This window comes from Mustela erminea, chromosome 6, assembly GCF_009829155.1.
Source record: "Mustela erminea isolate mMusErm1 chromosome 6, mMusErm1.Pri, whole genome shotgun sequence".
In the NCBI taxonomy this organism is placed as follows: Eukaryota; Metazoa; Chordata; class Mammalia; order Carnivora; family Mustelidae; genus Mustela; species Mustela erminea.
In genome coordinates, this window is record NC_045619.1 from 11,812,555 (window position 1) to 11,829,852 (window position 17,298).

The window sequence follows — 17,298 nt, forward strand, 5'->3', positions numbered from 1 at the left end:
GGAGGCGAGAGGAGGAAGGGGTCAGCATCAGGCAGGGACAGAGAAAGTGATGCCCAGAGACACAACTCAACCCAAGCTCCTTGGGCTAGATCTCTGCCCCCCGTAGTGACTCTAAGCACCACACCTGCCTTTCTCTGCACCCACCCACCCCCACGCCCCTCATTCTATAAATCTGTACACCACATGCAGAGAACAAGCTTTCATGTTGTCTGCTGGTCTTGAAATACTCTTCTCAGTGTCACATAATGTCACCGTCTTCCAGGTAGAAAGAAGGTGTCTTGACATCACATGCTCACTAAAGTCCTGTTTTAATGTAAATCTGAAACAAAAATATAATCAAATTAATGGCTAGGTTGAACTCAAGACAAGGGGAATGTCTGCCCCTGTGAGATCATGCTAATGGACAATGCAGATGAAGGTCAAGTATGGGAGAGGTAGATAAGTAGAGCTCTTCCGTTTTCTTCTGGTTAAAACAGAACTGTTTTAGAAAAGTCCTGTGGTCAGTGTGGCAACACTATGAAGTTAATTAAATCATAAACCAGTTCAGAGTAGAGGAGAGAATCCCCAGCAGGTGTTTATGGATCCTGGAGAGCTGAGACTTGAACAACATAAGGATCTTAAAGGTAACCACGCTTTCCCGGGAAAGAGCTGGAAGCGGAAGTTAGGGATGTGTCACGAATATGTGGAAAGACAGACTGCTTAAGCCCAGGAACTATGTCTGAAGAACCCTGGGTCAGAATGGATGGCTGGTGCCCAAGGGCCGGCACCCAAGCTCGCGGGGTCAGGAAGGGCTCATAGGGGAGTGATAGAGTATCTGGCCTACCCCTTTTGGGAACACTCCAGAGGCATTCACAAAAGGAATAAGAAAGCAGTCCTGTAAAGGGGCGCATGTGTGTTTGGACCAGGCTCAGCCAGCCCTGGATCAAGTGGATCCAGCCCTCAGGGTTCCGAAAAGCGGTCCGTGTGTGCCCTCCTACACTAGGGTGTGCCGTGGCCATGCTAATCCCCGTTTTTTGTTTTATTTCAAATCACACACAGATAGAGTCTGCAAACTGCTTCAGATCCAACAGGTCTGATTGTGTGTAAATACATATGTCCTTTTTAATTTTTATTCTTAATGGTTGCTTCAGTTTTGCATCAGTGCATGGTTAAAAGCAATACACATCAGCTATTTCATGACTTCATATCTCCAAATGAATTATTTCTCCTCTTTTTTTTTTTTTTGTTTGTTTGTTTGTGCAGTCAGCTGAAGACATGTTAACATCTCACTCTAAATCTCTCAGTGGAGTCTCTGTTCCCTTCTCTGATATAACAGATGGGTTACTGCTTGTTATAATTATTAACATTGTGGTGTGGGCCAGGGCGAGGGCGGGCGACCTTGACTATTTCTTTGGGCTGGGGAGGGCCAGTCGTTAGGGTCTGGAATGTTAACTCAAGTGGTGACTGACTGTTTCCGTAATGGCAGGTGGTTGTGGCTGCACGTTCTAGTAATTGAGGCTGTGTACTTCACCGAGCTTGTGGTAGAGCCTAGGGCAAACCGCTGTCCCAAGAGAATGCTGGGATAGATAGAGTTAGCCGATACGAGTCTGAACGTGGTGATTTTGCTGGTTGTTTTAGCTCCAGATGTTGGCATGCTTAGTTTTTAATGTGATTAATAAATGTGGCGCCATACCCCCCCCCCCACGCCTGACCCCTGTCTCTCCTACTCCCTTCCCCTCCCTGTTCTTTTGGAAAAACTTAAGAAACAGTAATGAAAACCTCGGTGTTTCAAACTGCACTTGGTTCTCATGTTCTATAAAAGATTGCAGACTTGCTAGCAGAGGTAAAATTTGGGGGAAAAAAACATTTCTCGGCCTGGAAGCTTGATGCACTCCAAAATCGGAGTCAAAATACATACATCTGAATTTTCTTTGTCTCACAGTTTTTGGTATCTTTTGTTTAAAGCAGCAGCAGAGATGCTCTGGTGAGATTGTATCTGAGAGAAATAAATCCATGTTCTACAATTTGACTTTTATAATTTGGGGACAGTCACGGATGAATGACCAAATTAATGTATTAGACTCTTATCTGCCCCCCTCCTTTAAAGGGCCTCCTTGTAGCACCATTGTACAGTAATTAGGAGAGTAGTCATTGAAATACCAGCTTTTAAAAAAAAAAAATCAGTGTAGTTTTTCCTAATGCTGATATGCTTCTCAGGCCTTTTGTTGGCAATAAGATTATTTGTATCCCTGTTCCATTTTCCTGAATTTAAATAGCAAAGAACCTCATCCCATTCAAACTCCAGAGCCGGAGTTCACTTATAGCAGAAGGCGACCGTGGCAGATAGCCTCTCCCCGTCTCTCCTGGTGTGGAAGGAGGCCTCTTTCCCATGGTCTGATCCGTTTTGAATTGTTTTGGTTAACAATAACATTACCCCTAAACCATTGCAGTTCTGATGGCTTCTTACAGGCCAAGGAAGGAGAGGGGAAGTGGTTCTCTCAGTCACCTCATTCAGAACCTCTTTTTCCGGAATTAGGGCCCTACCTTTCAGAGCTATGGTTAGATAGACTCCCCAGTATCTCCGACTTGACTGAGACTTTCGGAGAGGTCAGTACTTTTGAACCTCAGAATCCCTTCATGAGAACGTCGACTCTGCCCTATGGCATAGAACTTCAGTTTTTAAAAATGTTTTGCTCAGGTAAACATAAATTGGGCTTTAACTGCTCTTATTACCTTGCCTTTTTAAATTTTTAAAGATCATTTTGATGCTTGGAGGAACACTAAGGAGACAAACCACATACCGCGCGCTCGCCGCATTACCCTGTTTACAGGCGGTTTTACGAAAATCAGCCCAGCTGTAAACTTCACACCAGCAAACTTCAGTCCTAAACTTAAAGGAATCATCTGTAGTTATAATGAAGAATTGAGCCTTTTAAGGTTCATTTAAAGCTCAAAATTTCAACTATAAAGATTAGCCTGTTGCTTTAACAGATGTTTTTCCTGCTTTATATCCTCTTTAGAAGTTTAAACAAGGAATAAGGTAAAGAGACCCTTTAGTTCACGTACAACGTGTATATGTGTAGGTCGATCTAGTTACAGACACGGATACAGCAGGGGTTATGACAGAGCCTGGGGTGTGTAGCTTTGCCCAAAATAACCTGGCCTGCCCGTTCCCGTACACCTGGCTGGATGTCAAAGAGAACGTGTTGACCACACAGCCCCGAGGGTGCTTCCTGCCATGGTAGAAGGCTACCGTTTTATTGTCAGTGTTCAGTTATATTCATTAGAATCTTCTGATTTATTATATGGTTATCTGTGGACAAATATGTAATTGAGAAAGAAACGTTTGCTTTTCTGAGTGATTCACTTGAAGAAGAAAGAGGAGTCATGCATGACTCCTGATGTTCAGTGAGGGCCACTCAGTGCACGTCTGCCTCTCCGTGGGCTGGTGTCACATGGCGTCCGTCTAGAGAGCGGGAGGCCCTGTTCCCCCGTGAGGCGGTATGTCCACTGGCGAGCATGAGTGAAAGGCTGTAGTCTGAGTGCACCGGCTGAACACTGTTACATCGGACAGTGGGAAGACAGTAATAAAAATTCACCCCTGAATTAGGTTTAGGTGAAATAGATAAATGCTAGAAGGGCAAAGAAGAGGAAGCCATAGGGCTTGCCACTTTTTAAAAATAGCCTGTCTCGTGTGGCATTCACTGTTGTGATTATCTTCGAAATACTGAATGGGAGGACACCTTTGGGGTGTTTGTTTCCCCTAAACTGAGGGGAAGAAGCAGGACGTGGGACTGAAGGTCTCCAGGACTGAGAGGAGATTGGGCCCGTTGGCAGAACAGCCCCAGAGCCTGCTATGACACGGGAGCGTCGGAGTCTCCGAATCTTCTGGGAGAGGAGAATTAATGCAGTTAAATGCCCAGGGCGTGGGAGGAGGACTTCCTCCCCTAGGAGAGTCCCACTGCAGGGTCCTCGGCCTTTGTAATGTCATTTGTCTCAGTCTGAAGTGTAGATCGGAGCTGGCAGGCTTTGTCTCTGAAGGGCCAAGTGGTGAATATTTTCGGCTTGGAGCCCGGATGGTCTCTTCACACCTGCGTCCGAAGCAGGTGGCAAGCTGCGTCGGCTCCCAGATCGAAGTTTGCCCGCCCCGATCTACACTGGGTTTGCCTCCTCCGTGTTACCTGGTTATCTTAGCCTCTCGGCAAATGTACGAGGCCTGAGGAGCCCAGCCTTGCAGAGGACCTTTCCACGACCTACTGTGATCTCCAGAGTCTGGGCAGTAAAGCCACGGGAGAGCCTCAAGTTAACACATGCAGATTTAGTATGTCCTAGTTCTGTAATTTACATCCCCCACCCGGTAGAGTCCCCCAGCTCCCTGCAGATACTTGCCCTGTTGAAAGCCCCAGCCAAGACTGTGAAGAAAGATGGATCTGGAATCCTGCCTTCGTTTCTTAAATCGGAGACCGGGTCCTGTGGGGAGAGTTTCCTTCTGCTACCGCCCCGGACCAGAAGGCGCATCCCTGCGCCGGGCGGAGCTCCGTTCTGTGCCAGAGGAACGATGACATGCAGACCGAGGCAGTTTGAAACATTCTCCTCCCACGTGTGTGTCTGTGTTCGTGTCTGTCCCCGTGTCACTGTGCGCGTATGTCTGCGTGTGGGCGGGTGTGTGTTCGTCTGGCCCCGGGGTGGGGGGGAGAGGTATCTGTAAAGTCAGTTCTCTTCTCTCCTGTAGGGCGGATACGCAGCCTACAGATACGCCCAGCCCGCCACTGCGACTGCGGCCACAGCTGCCGCCGCCGCTGCCGCCGCCTACAGCGATGGGTGAGTGCCGCCTGCGCCCTCCTGTCCCCACTGCCCGCATAGCTGCCCGCATAGGCCCCCCACGCGGGGTTTCCGTGGGCCAGAGGCCACTCCGGTGCTCGTGCGTGTTCTCCTTGTCCCTTTTCTGGCCGTGACCCCGCCCCACCCCCTTCCTCACCCCCAACTCCTTCCTTTTCCGGGTTTATAGAGGTCCTTGAGAATTCCTCCCAGTTAGCGCATTTGGGAAGAGAAGGAGAAAGTTCCCCAGTAACATTCCAGGCCCCGAGTTCCCCACAAGTGTCTAGCATAGTAAACCCTCTCATGCTTGCGGAGCGCCGCCGGGGCTCCATCTTTCTGATGGCGTTTCTTCTTTCCAGTTACGGCAGGGTGTACACAGCCGACCCCTATCATGCCCTGGCCCCTGCCGCTAGCTATGGAGTTGGCGCTGTGGTGAGTATCACGCGTGCCCTTTGTTTCTTAACCGCTTGACTCCTTTTTAACATGTACCTGCAGATTCCAAAAGATCTAAAGCGGTGATAAATTCAGCCCTTCTTCCGTTGCCAAAGTCCTGAAGCCACAGAGGACTGTCTGGAAGGTTCACATCGCCTTCTTTCTCTGTGTGTTGTAGTGTGAGCCGCTTGGCCTGGTTAAGGGCAGAGAGGAAGGAGTGGTGACAGTCTTCCCTGAGTCCCGGCATCATTTGGGAGAGAAAGAAAGGAACAGGTTGACGTTTTCTACTGGCTCTGTGGTCGGATGCATGCCTGTGGCTGTTTCATTGATAGGTATTAGGGAAGATGTAGGGGTATGAGACTTTCCAGTTTTCACACCAAGCTTTTCCAGAAACGGACATTAGTTGCAGATGCCGATACCAAAGACTGTCCCTGCCATTCCTGAGCCTACTGGCAGCTAGTGCTAGAAATGACCCAGTGAATGCCTTACATTTTTTTATCAGTAACATTTGTGGCAAACTAGGGTCTTTTCCTGGAAGGGTAGGAAAGGTCCATAGAGCTCATCTAAAATAACTCCCCACTGCCACCCCTAGTCCCCTCCAGTCGAATGGAATCCTCACGGCTGTATTTCTGGAGGCCTCCAGGCTGCAGCCTGCGCAGTCTGTGGTTCCACAGCAACACGCCTAACGTTCTCGGCCGGGCAGCATCCTGGGAACGCACACGGAGGTGTGTGACGGGGAGGCAGAGTGAGAAGTGAAATTTAAGACTTAGAGGAATATGAGAGAACCCGTCATTTTTCACACTCAGTTTCCCCTGATAGGAAGATTAGTGGGAGGAAGTATCAGGGCCCTAAGGGAATGGAGGTGTGGAATTGAGGTAAAGACGGACAGAATAAAGTTGGTGACGGAAGTTCCTGAGATACGTGCTAAAAGATAAGTCCAATCCTGATAAAGGAACAAAAAAGCCCAGTTAAAGCTCCAGATAGAAGTAAATTCAGGTATGTCCATGGGCAGCCTACTTGGCATATATTCTAGATTACAGAGGAGCTCGAATAAATCAGAAGGTTGACTCCGGTTTAAATCCAGCCCCGTCTCAGACATGGGACGTGACCACTGGTGGTCGGAGGAGCCTCTTCCCCATGGACAGGTGACATGGACGCAGGTGAAATCAGCTAGCTGCTTCAGGTCACGACTGTGATGTGATCGAGGTAAACAAACACTCTCGTTCTTTGAAGCGTCGCAGTATTTACAGAGCTGGTTTTAAACTGTATTGAGTTTCCCTTCTGTGCCAATGGCTGTAAATAATGGAACAAAGCATTGCTGTACTCTCTTGAGACTGTCAGGTCCTCGGTAAGCGTTCTGGGCTCCGGCTTGAGCATCTTAGAGGCAGAAGTCGGTTTCCTGACTCCGCTGCCCTAGGTAGCATCTTACCAGTTGCTTCCAACTCCCTTTTCAGGACATTTTCCTTCATTTTCCGTGCTTCTCTCATCAACCTTTAATTATTTTTATGTCTTTAATCACTGCAGGCGAGTTTATACCGAGGTGGCTACAGCCGATTTGCCCCCTACTGAAGTGACGTGAGACCCTGCAAATGGGACAGCCCCCCAGTTCATGAGGCCTGGCTATTGCAATATTTACTAGTAGAGGAACTCTATAGCAAGATGAAGAGGAAAACAAACAAACAAACAAAAAAAAACACAAAAAAAGAGAGAATACTTTTTTATACCTCACTATGTTCTTTGAATATGTATTTTTCCTTTACATTTCTGCCTTTAATTCTTTTGTTCCAAAGATTGTGCATTTTTTTCTTTTTATTTTCTTTTTTTTTTTTTTAACTGTGGTAAAAAAAAAAAAAAATAATGCATTTCCATGTCTGTATGTCCGTGCTTAGCTTATTCTGTCAATCACGGAAGAGGCAGTTAATGAGGAAGGGGAGACCCTAAGAGCTGACGAATGCATGTGATCAGAAATCAGCAGACAGAGCTACCAAAGTGTATGCGGTGCTGAGTGGCTGGGGGGCGAGCACACGTGGAGGAGATCTTTCTGCACCAGGGTGTTCTTCTGGTCTTCTGAGTTTCTGGTCTCCGGCAGGCAGTTCTGATGGGCTGCGGCCGGAATCCACATGCTGATAGGCGACAGGAATTTGTGCTTGCAAAGCACGAGGATTAAAAAGACACTTTCTCTTCCCTCCTGTCTTCTCCATCCTTTCTACAATCATCTTACCTGCACAGCCTGAGACAGTTGGCATCGTCTTTGGAATTATAGTATTAATATTTCCAAACATGCTCTCAGACTGTGGCTAATAAACACCTCATTAGGAAACTGATCTCAAAATGAACTCTGGAGTGTGAAAAAGACGATTCTCTTCTTTCCTGAGATCCTAGCACTCCTGCTGGGCTTCTTCCCCTTTCTCTGAACCACAGCTTAGCTCATCTGTCCTTCTATGAACTCCCTGCTCCCGAGTCCTCAAGAGTCAGGAATTTAGGACCCAGGGACAGGAGAATAAATAGCCAGCGACCACATTTCTCAGCTGGAGGGTTAGAAGTACGAAGTGTCGGCAGCCAGTAAAGAGGGTAAGGAAGAGAAAAGAGATCTCGGATGATGTCCGGCAGGGCTCCGATAGTCCTGGGCTTTCTCTGGCCTCAGGAGGTCAGTACAAGGTATGAAGCATACGAAGAGTGTTGGCAAAAGATGAAGCACCGAGTCCTGGGGCGGCTGTCCCTGGACGTTTGTGGTGATCAGGGCGTGTAAGGGCAGGCAAAGGTACTTTGTACTAGCTAGCTCCAAAGCCATAGGAATTTCCATCTTCCAGAGCATTCTGTGAGCCACTTCTCTGTCCATGGTCTTGAGCTCCCATGGCCTCTCCGCCTGGCTCGTCATTATCCTCCAAAGACACCCACCCGAGCACTTGACCCCTTGGCATACATGAACACTACAGGACACAAAATCCAGAGCCCCCGGGGTTCCTCCCCTCCCCTAGTGGAAGGAGGGTGTGACCTGGCAAAGATCTCGTGTTGCCAGAAAGAGTCGTGCGGTGGCCACTGTGGCAAGTCACTCCTGTGGCCCCCCCAGCTTTGACTTCACGCATATAGACAAAGTAGGGGAGAAGGCGTTTCTCTTCTGGCTACTAGCTGTCAGCGATAAAGGCAAGGGTCCTGCAGCATTTCCAAAACGAAGGCATTAGAAAACAGAAAAGCACGGTCTGTTTGGCTCCCTGGTCTATTCACATTGGTACTAGGGTGACCTCTCACCCAAGGGATAGCTGCTAAAGGGAGTAATTCAGAGACATGGAGCTTCCGGTTTGTTATGGGTTTGTTTTCCATTTGTTTTGTTGTTTTGTTTTGTTTTGTTTTTTTACTCCTGCCTCCACACATGTTCTTGACTGATAACTGATTCATGTCCCTGAATTAAAATGACTGACCTATGACAGCATCAAGCATTCTTTGTAAGCAGAGTGATCTATCCGGGAGGGACTGGCCTATTGTGTAAAGTACATGCCTTCTCCCCCAGTGGAGCCCTCTCTCTGCCGATGACTGAGGGAGAGGCTTTTCCTGGAATGAGGGAGACATCAAGGAAGCTAGAGGCCTCGATGCAATCTTACTGATGCTGGGGAGGAAGGCATGGACTAGGGGATAATCAGACTGCCCCGGCCATTGGCCATTTTTATGGGTTCCCCTCCCCAAGCCAAAGTTTGGTTTGTTGCTGTTAAGACAATTTTTGTTGTATGTATATAAATATTTTAGTTAGAGGAAGGGGGTTGGGATGTGGGGCTTTCACTGTTCTAGGAAATGGGGGCAGGGAAGATTTTTTTGTCTTTTCTTTTCTTTTGCTTTTGTTTTGAGGGAGAGCTTTTACTCACTAAAGAAAGAGAAATTTCATGTCATGTTCAAATAGGGGCCATTCACAGAAATGGCAAGCCACCGCGCAGTGGAGACAAGGCCAAATTTTAAATGGTTGTGTCTGTAGCAGGGGAGGAGAATAGGGGACTGAGTTTAGTATTTTTCTCTTCATTTTTCCAAGAAAGAGACAAGAATGGCGGGCAAGGTAGAGAAGGCAGCTCCCACTTTTAAAAGAGGTAGAAGCTCGAGCTTGGGCTGCCTTTACTGCATTTCAGTTCAGCTGGTTCTGGCTGAGGACTCGGCAGGCAAGCTCTGTGCGTTCTGCTGCATTTCTAGGGATGGTTGTAACACGGCTTCCTCCAGATCCTTTTTCTAAGGGAGGCAAAGCAGACTTCCGCTTTCGCTCAAGGGCCTCTGCTCTTCAGCGTCAGCACCGAGAGTAGGAGCTCTTGTGAGCGCCCAGATGAGAGCACAGCGGCCTCCCCATCTCCCTTTGAGCTCTGAGACTCCGCCCAGCCGGCTTCACCGGAGGCAGGTTCCTCGAAGCATCAGTGCTTGTCCGCTCCCAGCTGTGGTTCCCGTTGGACTAGGAAACAGAGGCGGAAGAGAGTTTGGCATCTGTGGGTCGTTAGAGGACGCTGGTTGATGATTCCAAAAAACACTGCTGCTGAGTCACAGCACGTGAATGATTTCCACAGCTTTACTATAGCTCACGACGTGGACTTGCATACTTAGCATCTTACTCCTAGAAGCCGGCCTCCTGTAAGGAGACCGCTAGCGAAAACCTTTATCGCCTGACCCTCTTTCGGCCCAGAGAGCTAACCTTCGGTCCTTTCTGGAATCCGTGTTTGTGGCTCAGCTCCCGTGAACCCAGCTCAGCCACTGCAACTCACCATTTTTAAGGCTCTCAGGTTTCCCCAGACTTCCCATCACCACCATCCTCCGACAGCCACGGGTGGGATTGAGCCAATGTTACTTTTTCTTGAAAAAGAAGGGGTCTGGGGCCAACCTCTTAGTTCAAGGGGAGCTAGTGGAGATTATTCAATAGAAACCAGTGGTAGCCGCTTTTCCTCAAAAGTCTAACTCCTCAGGGGCTGAACCGCTCTTACTTTAGGTTCCCGTTCCTATTCCTAGCGATGTCGCAGACACGTGGGTGAGCACTACCCCCATCACCAGTCACTTAGCTTCCAGGTGGGAGGGACGTCCTAAACTCGGGATTGAAGCCGCCCCGAGGGTCTGCCAGAAGGGCTTCATAACCCCCCTTCCCTGGGACAGGACAGCGGGGGCCCAGTGGGGGCCCCTCTGGGAGGCGCCCCGGCCAGGAGCGCCCTCCCCTCTCGCCCAGCCTGGCCTCCTCTGCTGCTTGCAACCTCTAGCTCAGCAACATTTGCAGAATTGCAGATCCCCCACCCCCACCGCAATGATAGGAAGAAAGGGACTTCGGGGGTGGGGAAGGAATAGTGGTGTTTTAAAAAGCATACGTGGTACCTGTTTGCACTGTTTTAAGATAGGAAGAAAGACTAGTGGGCGAGGTGAACATCAGACGTAAATCTGTGTTTTTGTTTTGTCACGCTCTTGAAAATGTCTGGCCATCTGTAGTACATACCAGTGAGACTTGGTTCTGTTACGTAAAACACTATTTTTTTTCTTTTCTTTTCTTTTCTTTTTTTTTTTTTTTTTTTTTTTGGTAATGTTACTGTCCAGAAGCCTCTTCCCTCCCTTTCCCTTTTCCTCTGTACTTCCTCCATACTTGCTTTACTGATCACCCAGGCAATAGCCATCCAGGAGCTAGAGCGTGGAGCAGGACCCTCTCCGGGTGGGCGCCGGGTGTCCTCAGCCAGCCCCCCCGCCCGGTGTAGTGAGCGCGGTCGAGTCCGGGCACCTGCCTTTCAGATAAGGCTTTCGGCCCCGGCTGCGGCCTGGTCTGCAGTTCCTGAATCAGATGCTCTAGGAATGAGGAGCCGAGGGCGCGGGGGAATCTCTCAAGTTACCCAAGTTGGTACCCAAGTTGGCTGTAGGAGCTGTTCTCCCCGTTACCGGACTGTAGCCAGTGAACAGTTTACTCAGGAAAACGGTAGATCAACTCAGCCATGGTAGTGCTGGTCGGCAGGGACTGGTAACCGAGAGAGCCGCTCGTCAGCCAAAACGCAAGCCTTGCCTTTAAGGAGACTGCCCTCGGGGGGCCCGGTCCGCTCGGGCTCGCGGTCACACGCGGGGCGAAAAGGGACCGTCAGCCCTCTTCCCCCCACCCCCACCCCCTGGCCCCAGTTACCGACGCCAGGTTCCCAGGGGGTACGTGCGGTTTTGAATTTTTTAAAAAGACTTTTGGTTTGGTTTTTCTGGGGACTGATAAGTGCTTTAAGCAACGTCTATACCCCGTCGAGACTCCCAGCTTAGCCATTTTCTCGTGTTTTTCTGTTCACAGTATTTTCGTGTGTGTGTGCTTGTTTGGGCAGCTCCTTTTGGCTGTATTATATATCGAGTGATGAATTGATCCTCTTTTTTTACCCTAAGGGATATGAATTGTTTTTTTATCTTGTGTTATAATTCTGCTTTGTGAATGGCTGGAGCAAACCTGGGGCCTGACACACGTCAGCCGGGGCTGCGAAGTGCGGACGGGGCTGGTGGGGTTGCCTTGTCCCTGACAGGCTGGCCTCCCTGCGTCTCTGAGCTTTTCAGTCCGAATCTCTGCAAGGCTAAAAACGCCACAGAACCTCTCCTCTTCTCCCCACTCCCCATGGCAGGGACTGGACCATCCCGACATACGACACGCAGCTTCCCCGGCCCCTCCCACTGCCATGGCGAAACAGGTACCTTTGGGGCGTGGGGGCATCACGTGGGATGCTTGTGTAACCACCTCGCCTTCTCTCCCCACCCCCCACCCCCAGAGTCACTTCCTAGGACACCAGAGCTGCTTGCCCAGGGTCCTGTTTCCCTGCAAACCCCAGAGAAGCACCCCGGGGCTTTGTGACAGTCTCTAACTCCCTCCCCTTCTCGTTAAGAATCCTATTGTATAGTAGCTTTCGGACCATACAGTATTCATTGGGTTACTCCTATTATTATCAAGTAGCTGGAATTGTGAAGGTCGGAGTAGTTAGATCTTTAGCTTTTATTCCTTATTTTTTTGTATTACTATCCATGTGTATAAATTATTGATCATGTTGCTGGCTTTTATAAACTCTAAGCGAAGGAGGAGGAGCGCTGCCTCTGCCTTTGCAAACGGTAATGAAGCACTGTTTTTAAATAAAAGAGAGAAACACCATTCTTTGGCCTCTGTGTGTTGATTTGGGGGGGATCCCCGGTTCCCTCTTCCTGAGGCTCAGAACCTCCACCTGGGATTTGACTTTGAAAGTTGGTGGGAAGAGGAGGCGAGGCAAAGCGCAGCGCAGCGCACCGTGGACAGACGCCCTCAGGGTCGCGCGGAGCCATGGGGGACATGAGGCCCAAGGCCGGCGCAGCCTGAGAGCCTCTCTGTGAATTCCTCCAGGCTTGGCAGGAGCTGGTGTTGGTGCTCCCGCTGCTGCCCCCCTCGTGCTCTCCTGGACTCCTGGCCTAGGTTCAGTGCTCCTAACCGTGGGGTCCTGCTGGCCCTTCTACCCAGGCCTTCTCACCTGCCCCCCAGTGACCGCCCTCCCCACTGAAGCTCCAAAAGTTTCCAGGGCCCTTTGCTTGGCCCTCAGGTCACCCGGCTTTCCATGTCCTGGAGGAGCTGATGCCATCGCTGCATGGGGCTCCCTGGAAGCATGTTTGCTTCTAATTCTAGACGCCATCTGAGTCCACACCCCTTCGTTCCCCCTGTCTCTTGTTCCACACAAGAGACCGTCCTCACCTCCTGAGCCAACCCTACCTTGCGCTTGCACCACGTCCTTCTGGGGACCTTGCTTTGTCATGCCCTCCCGCAAGGTCCACCTGCTACTGCCTACGAGTTAGTAGGAAAAGTATTAGCATTTAAACGTGCTTATACCTTGAACACGTTTTAAAAATAGTAACAGAAGATCCCAGGTCCTCTCCTACACGACAAACTCCTGGAATAAGTTTCTGCCCGCTGACTTCAATGACTTGCTCTGGCTTCTCCCCCTAGGAGCCTGAAGCAGCCCCTTCTGGTGACAGCAGATGGATGGTTGCCCCTGCCAGGCCCTTACCTGACTGGGTCGCATTCAGCACTGCCAGGTGTTCTCGACCCCTCCATTTGCATGGCCAAGAGGAGAGAGGTCTCCCCTGCTGCCCACCCCCGCCCCCGCGGGCCCAGCCAGCGGGTCGCCTCTGCTCCTTCAATGCCCCGGTTCCATCCTCCACTGCTGTACTCCAAGGCCGCCTGTTTCCGTCCACACCACCACGTGGGGGCGCGTTTCCGTACCGACCCCCACCCCCAAGCCTGGCCTGGGCACCTGGGTCTCCAAACTGCTGTTCACTGCAGGGCGCCCAGTGCCCGCACATGTCGACACTCTGCAGATAACCTGTCAAGTTCCCTTTTTCAATGTTTTGCATGACGTGAGACTCCGTTTCCACCCTACCTCCCTACCTATTGTCACCCAGGGGACGGCCACACTTGCAGAGCCTCATCCAGGGCCGTCCACACTATTTTCTCAGTCTGCCTGGCCGCGCGCCTCCCAGGGTCTTCACGTGGCCCCCCTTCTTGCCCGGCAGGTCACGGGAGCAGCGACCCGACTGCTCTTCTCCCAGCCCGTCGCTCGGGCTGCGGGTGCAGCAAGTCACCGTGAGGAGTGTGGGGCCCTCTGGGACAAAGAGCAAGTTAAGACAGAGGGGTCCCCTGGCACCTCCTGTCACCTCGCCCTCCACGCCCACGGGTCTTGTGGACACGGATGCTCACGCTGCCCCCGTGCCACCAGCACCAGTGTTTCTGCCAGGATGCAGGAAACCCAGAACAGGCCGGTTAGCCCCCTATCTTTCACCCCAGACCATATCTTTCTCCCCCACATAAGCCGAGGAAGCTGCATAGCGGAGGGAGGACATCGCTTTGGCCCCGAGTCCCCTGAGTAGGAAGTGGCGGACTTAGGAGCCACTTGCAGCCAGTCCAGCTCCCTGGACCGCTGAAGGCTAGTGTTTTCTGGTGCTTCTCCTGCCAGAACTCCCGCAGAAATCCCGGAGCCGGCGTCCCCCTCCCCCAACCTCCCCGGCTGTCCCCCCACCTTCTGTAGGGTCCCCTTCCTCCCCACAGCCCGCAGATCTCAGCCGGCTCCTCCTCTCCCGAAAACTCACCATCAGTTTTGGCTGTGGGCCAGTGACTCTGCCCCGCACCCCAACTCTCCCAGCTGGCAGTCTGGGCTCCCCCTCCCCGCCCGCCCGCTGCTGTCCCCCAGCTGCTCCCGTGCACTAGGCTTGAGATCACTGCATCCCCCCAGGTCCTGTGTTCCCTCGGGCGGGAAACTGAACAAAGGTTGGCCATGATCGGGTGAAAACCCAGAGGGGCAAAGAGAAAGGAGTGCCGAATCTCGCCCCGAGGGAGGGTGTCCCCCAGCCTTGGTCTCGAGCATTTGCCCCTTCGAGGTCTGTTTTCCCTGCCGCCTTGCCCGTCCTCCCTGCCCTGGGCGCACGCGACTCAAGCGGCACCGACTCCTGAGCCTGGAACACACACACCCCATGCAAACCCCCTGGGCGCCTGCATCTAGCTCTGCCCTCTGCCCCCCTGCAGGCTCCCCGCGGAGCCGCCCTGGCCTACCTTCTGCCTCTTGGCCAAGCTCATTCCCGCCCCAGGCACTGGGCCCGAGCTGCTCCCCCCACCCCGCTTTGGAACCCTGGCGCCCCCTCTCATTCTTCTGGGCTCCTGTTAAACCCTGCCCCCCACCCATAAGGGAGCCTCCCCTGCCCAGCCCCCCCATTTGACCTCCTTCCCTGCACTTAACCACTCTTAGATGATCTCAAGTCAGCTATTTCTCGCTTCTCACTCCTTGCACGGGACTCCGGGACTCCGTTATGAGCAGGTAAGATCCGGGAGGGGCGGGGGCAGACAGCCTCGCCCACTGCGCGGGCCTAGGGCCTGGGCTCCAGGTAAAAGCTCAATGACCAGACCCCAGCCTTCCACACCTTCCTCTTCTACCCAGCTAGTCGTCTGCACTTTGGCCTGATTTCTCCTTCTCAAATAAATGTGACTATATCATCCCTGGCCCCCAAATCCTTGAGAAAGTCCCGTTTTCCAGAGTCTGAAATCCAAATCCTCAACACGGCATTCAAGGCCTCCCTTGCTCACCTGGCTCCTGGAGGCTATATGCCCCCCCTGCCCCGCCCCCAGACAAGCCATGCCTCCCTCTCTCCTTGCCCTGGCCCCTCTCCCCCTTCCAAATGAACTTGTCCTTGACTTTCAAAGCTCAACTCAAGTGGCACTTCTTGACCTCACTCTGTCTTTGCTCCCAGAGAAGCCACAGCATCTCTTGCCTTCCCAGCTCTGCCTCCAGCCTGCCAAGTGGGCACTCACGGGACCAGAGCCAGCTCGCCCTCAGCACACAGCGCGCTCTTCACGGGTTTGATTTTTGTTGGCCTGCCCCCCTCCCGCTCCCATCACTCTTTCCACTCCACAGACCTCCCCGCGAAGCTTTTCTTTGCACAGAGCTCAGCCCAGGGGTGCAGCATCCATTAGCCATGCAGACGTCAGGCCCCCGCAGCCCCGGACCCATGCCCTTTGGAGACCTGGAGAAGGTGCGTGTTCCGTGAGGGAGTCGTGCCTGTGTCTTTTCTCCCACCAGACCGAGCTGCCAGGGGGCAGGGAACCAGACAACGCTCTCGCCTTGCTGGGCACCTGCTCCCAGCCCATGAGCTGTACTGCAGGTGCCGCAAAAAGGCAGGGTCTGGAACACAGCCAGGGATGCGCCAGGTACAGCAGGCACAGGCTCTCCTTCTGGGGACCAAACACTGACTCCCCAAAGATTTTACGTAAAACACAGGGGACTTTAAGACGAGAGTCGGAAAGCTGACTCCGAGCCTCGGGCCCCGTTTCTGCACCCTACCCCGAGAGGCCGGGAGCGACCCTCAGCGCCCAAGGTCACGGCTTTTGGTTTAAAGAGTGGACTCAAGTGCCAGGAGGACCCCTGGGCTTCCGTTTCTCTTGGCCACAGCCAGCTGTGTGCTCGTGGTCAAGTCACTGCCCCCACATATGGAGTGTCCCCGATAGGCCAGGCAGCCCGTGGAGTCCTTCCCCAGGCTGAAGCCCTGATTCCATGTGTGGACACAGAACTCTCTGCTGGTGAAAACCAGGCCTAGACAACTGCTCTGTCCCAGGGCGGAGGCCAGTCCAGTCATGCACGCCCACCCAAGTGTTCCATCTTGCCCTTGGAGCAAAGTTCCTTCTCCTCCTCGGTCAGTCCTAAGCCTTTGCACCCACAGAGCCCCGTAAAGAAACCTCAGGAAGGCAATCATGCCAACACTTTGACCAAGTGCTAGCAAAAGCCAGCACCACCCAGGGGCTTATCAGGAAAATGACATATCAGTTTCTAAAACTCCCCGACTCAGTTCTCGGCCAGACCCTGGGGGTTCCCAAGCAGACCTGCAGGCCAGAACCCTACTTTGTAAGTAGACCCAGGCTGCATGCCCGGAGCTTCTGGCCCAGCTGCCCCCCAGCGCCCCCCACCCGGGGAGAGGCTGGGCCTCTGGATCTGGAGAGGGGGAAGGCGACGCCGGCCTGCACCCTGGCTGGATCCCACCCAGTAAATGATTTGGGGTCCTGCCATCTCTTCGAGGGCGGGAGACTTCCCAAGGTCTCCTGAGAGGCGGAAAACAGAAAAGCTCGCTTAGAAAGGCTGGTGTTGGCATCTCGGGGCTGCCTGGCCCGTGGTCCCAAACGCGGTCCGCTTGTGTGGGTTGGGAGAGGACTCGGGTGGGAGCCCTGGACTTCTGCTCAGCTTGGCTCTAAACTGCCTCTAAACATCTATTAATTTTTCCAGAAACGCAGGGAAGGGGCCCAACTCAGCCGGTGAGCCACGATGTGCGAGGGCCGTGGCTCTGTGCACCTGCCTCCCTCCGTCTTGCCTCTGGGCCCCCCCGGTGTTGCCTCCCCCCCCCACCACCATCCCCGGCTCTGTGCTCTGTGTGCTCTGCCGGAGAAGGAGGCTGGCGAACAGGTAGGCCGGTGGGCTGGGGCTGGCAGGAGGGGAGGCTGCGCAGCTCCGGACCCAGCGGTCCTAACAGTAAAGCCCCGCAGACTAACAATAAAGCCACCATCCAGGCTGGTCCTGGACCTTGCAGCCTAAAGGGGACAGGTGTGAAATGCGCTCCGGGGAT

The 17,298-nt window shown here is 52.5% G+C and overlaps 1 protein-coding gene across 22 annotated transcripts in view; it reads left to right on the plus strand.

Annotated features, from left to right (window-relative positions):
* The window catches only part of RBFOX2 (RNA binding fox-1 homolog 2), a 271,821-nt gene extending 259,493 nt beyond the window's left edge, over positions 1–12,328 (plus strand). For 11 of the 22 annotated variants that reach the window (XM_032346429.1, XM_032346428.1, XM_032346416.1 and 8 more), the window contains 4 exons: positions 1,039–1,070; positions 4,712–4,800; positions 5,157–5,229; positions 6,754–12,328. In XM_032346429.1, the coding sequence (XP_032202320.1) occupies positions 1,039–1,070; positions 4,712–4,800; positions 5,157–5,229; positions 6,754–6,808 (249 nt within the window). In that variant the 3' untranslated portion in view covers positions 6,809–12,328. Of the gene's footprint in view, positions 1–1,038; positions 1,071–1,242; positions 3,597–4,711; positions 4,801–5,156; positions 5,230–6,753 lie in introns of those variants that run through there. The other 11 variants (XM_032346421.1, XM_032346420.1, XM_032346425.1 and 8 more) reach the window with 4 other exon arrangements.
* Positions 12,329–17,298: the final 4,970 nt, after the last annotated feature.